The sequence below is a fragment of the Palaemon carinicauda genome, chromosome 14 (assembly GCF_036898095.1).
Source record: "Palaemon carinicauda isolate YSFRI2023 chromosome 14, ASM3689809v2, whole genome shotgun sequence".
NCBI lineage: Eukaryota > Metazoa > Arthropoda > Malacostraca > Decapoda > Palaemonidae > Palaemon > Palaemon carinicauda.
In genome coordinates, this window is record NC_090738.1 from 119455876 (window position 1) to 119464995 (window position 9120).

Sequence of the window (9120 nt, forward strand, 5' to 3'; positions counted from 1 at the left end):
CGTCGCCTAGTGCAAACGAGAGCTTAGCACCTGATCCATATTACAATGCGTAATTGGGAGAAATTTGCAAAAAAAAAAAAAAAAAAAATTATAATAATAATAATTCATATTTTCCTAAAAGCTACTGATATTCAATGAAACGCATTCCCAACATCTTACGTAAGGTATTTACTGGTCAGCTTCTGGGTATTGGCTTGGCGTGGGAGTGTTAAAAAAATACAGCTACGTGATAAGATTCACCCGAGCTTGGTATATAAAGAGCTGGGGTTGGTCGTGGACCCTTAGTCTTCAGGACTCGAGAACAGTAGGTGCCACTCTCTCTGATTAGATTATTTAACGTGGAATATATTGAAGAAAGTTTTATAGCGTTGGCAAATTACGTTTTTTTCTTTTGTGTGTGTTTTTTTCGCGGAGTGATGATGTATACGTTGAAAAGAGACATTTTATATCTTATAGTAACTCAACGTTTAGAGTCTTCAGTATTTTACTTTAGTCTCTGAAGTGTTTCAGTATATACTTAATTATAATGTGTGTGGAAAAACTAATAATAATACCAATTCCCTAATATTGCAAGAGGCTCTGCCCCTCTCTTTTATTCTTCTCCTGTACTTCTCTTTCTCCCTATTTCCTTAATCTTCCCCTTCCCGAGTACCTGCCTTTGAGCTGTAAAATGGATTGTATCCAGGGGTACTCTTCCTTTCCCCATATTCCCCACTTCCCTATTATTATTATTATTATTATTATTATTATTATTATTATTATTATTATTATTATTATTATTATTATTATTATTATTATTATTATTATATACTTAATTGCTAAAGCTTTGTTGAGATCGGTTATTCGGTTGAGCGAATGTTACATTTTATTAAGTTAACTTTCAGAGCTTTCAGTATATTTCTTTAGTCAGTGTCGTGTTTGGTGTTATTGTGTCAGTATATACGTAGTTGGCAAAGCTTTGTTGAGATCGGTTATTCAGTTGGGCGACTGGATTCATACAGAATCTGTTATATAAATAGGTCTCGGTGAAGAGGTTCAATCCATAAATTTCTTATTACACTTTCGTGAAAATTAACTGTTATATTTCTTAATGCTAAAGTAAAATTTACACAAACTTCTAAACATAAAGTAAAATTTCTACAGATATCATTGTTAAGCTACCAATGCAAAAAAAAAAAAAAAAAAAAAAAAAAAGCCTAAATTACTGAAATAGAGAAGGAAAGAGATGTGTCAATGGAATTGTACCGTTTGTTATATAGATTAAAATCACCACATTTTCTTGATAGTAAGAGTTTATGGTGAGGAAGGAGAAAAAGATGAGACAATAAAGAGACGAAAGTTCAATATTCCAATATTTCTAAAACAGCGCATGAAGCCCCTGCATAATTTGAATTTAAAATGTATACACAAGTTCGGTATGAAAGAACCAAAATGTACATACATTACTTATTTTGAAAGATCGTCTTCATCGTTAATTATTGCAGTATTTTTGTTTTAATATATCTTTGGGTAATATGAACGTACTTGAAAAGTATAGATTGTATGTTTCTGCTTTAATATAATTTAGATACAATTATCTAGGAATTTTATTTAGGGACTAAGTAATTAAGAAAGAAGAAATAATACATCGCTAAATATTGAATGGATAGTTACGCTGTTATTCTTTATACACAATGAATGAATTTCCAAAGTATGATAAATTTTAATGTGAATGCTCTCTCTCTCTCTCTCTCTCTCTCTCTCTCTCTCTCTCTCTCTCTCAGCATTATTTCATAGATTTTCAATATAGGTGTTTCGTAAATATACGGAAATAACAAAAGATATGTTACTTCTTACTTCCTGAAATATTCGTCTCTCTCTCTCTCTCTCTCTCTCTCTCTCTCTCTCTCTCTCTCTCTCTTTTACTCTGTAAATGAATAAATATTTTTTGCTTTTTCATTCCAGAGTTATTTTTTAACTCCATAACCAACCACCACCATGTGTGACGACGAAGAGGCGGCGGTACTCGTTTGCGACAATGGCTCCGGTCTTGTCAAGGCTGGCTTTGCCGGTGATGACGCTCCCCGAGCTGTCTTCCCCTCCATCGTTGGCCGTGCCCGTCACCAGGGTGTGATGGTCGGTATGGGTCAGAAGGACGCCTACGTCGGCGATGAGGCTCAGAGCAAGAGAGGTATCCTCACCCTCAAGTACCCCATCGAACATGGTATTATCACCAACTGGGACGACATGGAGAAGGTCTGGTACCACACCTTCTACAATGAGCTCCGTGTTGCCCCTGAGGAGTGCCCCACCATGCTCACTGAGGCTCCCCTTAACCCAAAGGCCAACCGCGAGAAGATGACTCAAATCATGTTCGAGTCCTTCAACGTGCCAGCCACATATATTTGCATTCAGGCTGTGCTCTCCCTCTACGCCTCTGGTCGTACTACTGGTCAGGTTTGCGACTCTGGTGATGGTGTCTCCCACATGGTGCCCGTCTATGAAGGTTTCGCTCTTCCCCACGCCATCCTTCGTCTAGATTTGGCTGGTCGAGACATCACCAACTACTTGATGAAGATCATGACTGAGCGTGGCTACTCCTTCACCACCACCGCTGAACGTGAGATCGTCCGTGACATCAAGGAGAAGCTTTGCTACATTGCCCTGGACTTCGAGAACGAGATGAACACTGCTGCTGCTTCCTCCTCCATCGACAAGTCCTATGAACTTCCTGATGGTCAGGTTATCACCATCGGCAACGAACGTTTCCGTGCTCCCGAGTCCCTGTTCCAGCCTTCCTTCCTTGGTATGGAATCTGCTGGTATTCATGAGGTCGTCCACAACTCCGTCATGAGGTGCGACATTGATATCAGGAAGGATCTGTTGGCCAACATTGTCATGTCTGGTGGTACCACCATGTACGCTGGTATTGCTGACAGGATGCAGAAGGAAATCACTTCCCTTTCTCCATCCACCATCAAGATCAAGATCATCGCTCCACCTGAGAGGAAGTACTCCGTCTGGATCGGTGGTTCCATCCTTGGTTCCTTGTCCACCTTCCAGGCCTTGTGGATCTCCAAGGAGGAATATGACGAGTCTGGCCCTGGAATTGTTCACCGCAAATGCTTCTAAGCATGAAATATATATTTTCTATTACAACTTTATTACAACTTTTCATAAATTGCCTTTATTCCTTTGGATAAGGATGAAATCTATCAATAAAAGGTTATAGGGCTTTGGTTATTTTTCATTACACCATAATATTTTTTTGTCTAACTTGTGCATGAAAAGTTTCATATCCTGATTGATACTTGGATGAAATAGAGTCACTTTTCCAAGTATGAAGTATTCTTTTTCAGTCAAGACTTGGGTTAGTAAGTTTTGACCTTAGAAGATTTGTTATTGCTTTAACTTTTACTGTTGTAGACATTTTTTTTCACGTGAATTTTGATTATATAATAAAATAGGAAGGGTGCTTACTTTTAGAGTTATGAATAAAATTCCAATTATATAACTATTGTGAAAAAAGAAATGTTGAATTCATATTAATGGGCAATGAGTAGTTCGTTGGCTGGCTAATTTAAGGTATTAGCATGTTTCTTATCTATAATAGAGTAGTCCTTAAAAGTGAGGCATATATCTTACCTAAGGATATTTGACACAGACTTACACATATTGCGCAGAAAAGCGAGTATAAATACATTATTAAAGTTTACATATTATACAGTACATTCAACTAGGAAAAACTTTATTATACTGGTTTAGAAAAGGGAGACACAAATGACCCGATAAATTCCTACCCAGTAAGTTTACTCTCCAAAATATATAGAATATTAAGAATATATAGAAAATAAAAACAGCTAGACTTGAATCAACTAAGAGAGCAGGCCGGCTTTAGAAGTGGGTATTCAACAACTGACCATATCCATGTAATTAACCAGCTATTGGGAAAATCAATAAATTATGACAAACGACTATACATGGCATTTACAGACTATGAGAAAGCTTTAAATTCTGTCAAAATTTCAGCAGTAATGAAAGCCCATCAAAAACAAGGAATAGATGAATCTTATGCTAGACCATTTGTAGATGTTTGTACAGGGAGTACAGCAATCCTGAAACTACTTGAAGATAATGAGAAAGTTCTGATTGAGAAAAGAATTTGACAGGAAGACCCCATCTATCCTAAATTATTCACAGCATGCCTAGACGAAGTCTTTAATAATTTAGATTGCGAAATGTAAAAATTAATTGTAATGTGGAATAATTTAACAACATAAGATTTGCAGTTGACCTAGTCGTTTTTAGTGAATCATGGGAGGAATTGCAAAAAAATAATAAAATATTTGACTAGCGAAAACAGAAATGTAGTAATGAAAAGGAGTAAAAAGAAGATAATGTTCAATGAAAATGCCGAAGGACAACAAATAAGAACTATGGACAAACATTTAGAGATTGTTAGTATTATTATTACTAGCTAAGCTACAACCCTAGTGGGAAAAGCAGGATGTTTAGGGAAGAAGGCAAGTCTTTCCTCAAAAAACGAGTTCGAAATTAAAAGAAGGATAAGCATGGGATGGAGAGCATTTAGTAAGCAAAATAAGATTATAAGTTAGATAGCACTTACTCCAAAAAGAAAAGTATTTACTCAGATGGCCTACCAGTTTTAACTTATGCATCAGAGACTTGAAGCCTTAGTAAAGCATTATAGAACATAAGCTAGTTACAATTCGAAGAGCTATGGAATGAATATTGATGGAAGTAACACTAACAGAAAAAGAGTAACATAAATACAAGAGCAAACTAAAGTAGAGGATATTCTAACAACATGTAAGGAAAAGATATAATCAGAATGGCAGATAAGTTGGAGGTTAGGAGTAACAGAATGGGTCCCGAGAGATTGTAAAATAAGCAGGGGAAGGAAGAGAAGACGATGGATTACGAATTAAAAAGTTTGTAGGTGTGGGCTGTCATAGAAAGACCATAAACACACACAAGAGGAAAGACATCTCTGAGGCCTTTGTTCTGGAGTGGACTAATAACGGTTGATGATGATGATAATGATGATGATACAATCTTAAATACAGTGAATGTTTGGGGTATATTCCGTGGCATCTATAAAACTCTTAACAAGGTTTGTATATATATACCGTATGTAGCCCTATATATATATATATATATATACACACACATATATATGTATGTATGTGTATATATACACATATATATGTATATGTATGTATATATATATATATATAAAAGTATAAGTGTATATATGTATATATACTGTACATACATATGTGTATATAAACATATACCTATGTATACATATATCTAATGAATATACAGTATACAGTATATATACTATATGTATATATATATATATGGATGTATATTTGCATGTATACAAATGTGTGTATAGAATATGTATATATATATATATATATAGTATAATGTGTGTGTGTGTGTGAGGGAGAGAGGATGTATATACACACCACACACACACTATATATATATATATATATGTGTGTGTGTATGTATGTATGTATGGAAACACATGTAATATATATATATATATATATAAATGGAGTTTTTATTTATTGTGAACACAATAATCTCTCTCTCTCTCTCTCTCTCTCTCTCTCTCATGGATGTGTAGCGTTGTCAAATTATCTCACCCTGTGGAATGTGGTCATTAATTAAAGGTCTTAGCAGTATCCCTTCGGCCCTTAACAACACTCAGTTTTTAGACTTACACTATTATCCTCATTCCCACTTCCTTTCATCTTTTTTCTTATCCAATAGTTACTGGGAATTCTTTCCTCTGTTTCTTAATTACACCGAATTACCTCGCATAAATCCAATCCCATCTCTCTCTCTCTCTCTCTCTCTCTCTCTCTCTCTCTCTCTCATAGCTAAGTCAAGATTGAATTAATAGGTAGCATTTATAAATAGGTCCTGATTTACGCTATCCAGAGCCCAATACAGACGAGAGCGTAGCAAGTGATCCGTATTACAATGCGTAATGGGAAAAAGTTGCAAAGCAATTTCATATTTTGCAACAAGCAACTACTCTAATACAATGAAACGCATTCCCAGCATCTTATGTGAAGCAATTGCAGGTCAGCGTTTGGGTATTGGCCTGCCGTGGGTGTGTTAAAAAAAATACAGCGACGTGATAATATTACCCGGTCTTGGTATATAAAGAGCTTCGGTTGGTCATGGACCTTAGTCTTCAGGACTCGAGAACAGTAGGTGCCCATTCTCTCTCTCTCTCTCTCTCTCTCTCTCTCTCTCTCTCTCTCTCTCTGATTAGATTGTTAACGTGAAAGATATTGAAGACAGTTTTATAGTGTTCGAAAATTTAGTTTTTTCGGTGTGATGTATACGTCGAAAAGAGACATTTTTATACCTTTTAGTAACTCACTTAACGTATAGATTTTTCTTTATATTACTTCAGCCAGTGTCGTGTTTGGTGTTAGTGTTTCAGTATATATATATACACTTATCAAATCTACGTTGGGATCGGTTATTGAATTAAGCGAAATGATTCAGAAATATGTTACATAAATAAGTTTCAGTGAAGAAATAAATTTAACCTTTCGTAAAATTTAACTGTCATTTTTCTACTTACATCCAGCTATCAATGCAAGAAAAAAATGCAATGGTAATGATTTTATATATATATATATATATATATATATATATATATATATAAACAAATCTCAACATGTTTTCTTAATAGTAGGAGGTTTTGGTGCTTATGAAGTAAAAGATTTTCTGTCATGTGATTATTAAATGAACTTTTTGTATTGAAATTCGTCACAAAATGGGAGAAAGATGAGATGATAAAACGACGAAAATTCAGTGTTCCAATATTTCTTGTACATAAATTGAATTTAAAATGTATAATCAAGTTAGATAGGAAAAAATGAAAATGATCATACACTACTTATTTTGAAAGGTCTTCTTCATTGTTTATTACTGAAGAATTTTGTTTAAGATTATTTGAACATATTTTAAAGATAGATAGTATGAAGAATACATTTGATGCCTGTTTGTTTATTATTGACGTATGTTTTGCTATAATATTTTTCTACGCTTATTCAAGAAATTTGCTGAGTAATTAAGAGAGAATAAATTATATATTGCATTGTAATAATAATGATAATAATATCGAATGCATAGTTCCGTAGTTATCCTTCTCTCTCTCTCTCTCTGTCTCTCTCTCTCTCTCTCTCTCTCTCTCTCTCTCTCTCTCTCTTATTTTGTAAATGAATAATTTTTTTTGTTTTATCATTCCAGAGTTACTTTTAACTCCATAACCAACCACCACCATGTGTGACGACGAAGAGGCGGCGGTACTCGTTTGCGACAATGGCTCCGGTCTTGTCAAGGCTGGCTTCGCCGGTGATGACGCTCCCCGAGCTGTCTTCCCCTCCATCGTTGGCCGTGCCCGTCACCAGGGTGTGATGGTCGGTATGGGTCAGAAGGACGCCTACGTCGGTGATGAGGCCCAGAGCAAGAGAGGTATCCTCACCCTCAAGTACCCCATCGAACATGGTATCATCACCAATTGGGACGACATGGAGAAGGTCTGGTACCATACCTTCTACAATGAGCTCCGTGTTGCCCCTGAGGAGAGCCCCACCATGCTCACTGAGGCTCCCCTCAACCCCAAGGCCAACCGTGAAAAGATGACTCAGATCATGTTCGAGTCCTTCAACATGCCCGCTACTTACATTTGCATCCAGGCTGTCCTCTCCCTCTACGCCTCTGGTCGTACTACTGGTCAAGTGTGCGACTCTGGTGATGGTGTCTCCCACATGGTGCCCGTCTATGAAGGTTTTGCTCTTCCCCATGCCATCCTCCGACTGGACTTGGCTGGACGTGACATCACCAACTACTTGATGAAGATCATGACTGAGCGTGGCTACTCCTTCACCACTACTGCTGAACGTGAAATCGTCCGTGACATCAAGGAGAAGCTTTGCTACATTGCCCTGGACTTCGAGAATGAGATGAACACTGCTGCTGCTTCCTCCTCCATTGACAAGTCCTATGAACTTCCTGATGGTCAGGTCATCACCATCGGTAACGAGCGTTTCCGTGCCCCTGAGTCTCTCTTCCAGCCTTCCTTCCTTGGTATGGAATCTGCTGGTGTTCATGAGGTCGTCCACAACTCCGTCATGAGGTGCGACATTGACATTAGGAAGGATCTGTTGGCCAACATTGTCATGTCTGGTGGTACCACCATGTATGCTGGTATCGCTGACAGGATGCAGAAGGAAGTCACTGCTCTTTCTCCATCCACTATCAAGATCAAAATCATCGCTCCTCCCGAGAGGAAGTACTCCGTCTGGATCGGTGGGTCCATCCTTGGTTCCCTGTCCACCTTCCAGGCCTTGTGGATCACCAAGGAGGAATACGACGAGTCCGGCCCTGGAATTGTTCACCGTAAATGCTTCTAAGCATGATATTTATTTTCTATTCTTTATTACAACTTTTCATAAACTGCCTGTATTCTTTACGACAAGGATGAAATATAGCAATAAAAGGTTATAGGGCGATGGTTATTTTTCATTACACCCTTTTTTTTGTTTTTATTGAACTTGTCCAGGAAAAGTTTCATATACTGATAAATACTCGGAAGAAATATGATCACTTTTTTCAAGTCTCAAATGTTTTTTCAATCAAGACTCGGGTTAGTAAGTTTGATTTTGCTTTAACTTTTACTGTTGTAAAAAAATCTTCCTGAATTTTGACTATATAATGAAATAGAAAGTGTGATTACTTTTAGAATTATGAACAAAATTGCATTTATTTTTCTATAGTGAAAGAAGAAATATTGAATACATATCACTGGGCAGTGACTCATTGGTTTATTGACTAATGTTAGGTGACTTTTTGTTAGCATGGTCCTAATCCGTAATAGAGTAGTCCTTGAAAGTGGTGTATATGTCTTACCTAAGGACTTATCATATATAAAGTAACGAATATTGAAGTCAACTATCCAATAATGATGTTATATATGATCAGATATCCTTCTGAAATAATTTTTTAATAAAGCCTGATCCTACTTTGATTAAATATTTTAGATTTTATAGCTTATTTGATATGGGATGCCTCATATGTCTGTTT

General features: G+C 36.6%; 2 protein-coding genes across 2 annotated transcripts; both read left to right on the forward strand.

Annotated features, from left to right (window-relative positions):
- Positions 1–1950: 1950 nt before the first annotated feature.
- On the forward strand, positions 1951–3218 carry LOC137653685 (actin-2, muscle-specific-like). The gene has a single exon (XM_068387261.1). It carries the CDS (start codon positions 1978–1980, stop codon positions 3109–3111), a length of 1134 nt encoding a protein of 377 aa, XP_068243362.1. The 5' UTR covers positions 1951–1977; the 3' UTR covers positions 3112–3218.
- Positions 3219–7296: 4078 nt separating this feature from the next.
- LOC137653682 (actin, alpha cardiac muscle 2-like) lies at positions 7297–8542 on the forward strand. The gene has a single exon (XM_068387258.1). It carries the CDS (start codon positions 7317–7319, stop codon positions 8448–8450), a length of 1134 nt encoding a protein of 377 aa, XP_068243359.1. The 5' UTR covers positions 7297–7316; the 3' UTR covers positions 8451–8542.
- The last annotated feature ends 578 nt before the right edge of the window (positions 8543–9120 follow it).

Bases quoted from the DNA above. Each gene is read 5' to 3' on its own strand.
- LOC137653685 (XM_068387261.1), top strand. From the start codon at position 1,978: ATGTGTGACGACGAAGAGGCGGCGGTACTCGTTTGCGACAATGGCTCC.
- LOC137653682 (XM_068387258.1), top strand. From the start codon at position 7,317: ATGTGTGACGACGAAGAGGCGGCGGTACTCGTTTGCGACAATGGCTCC.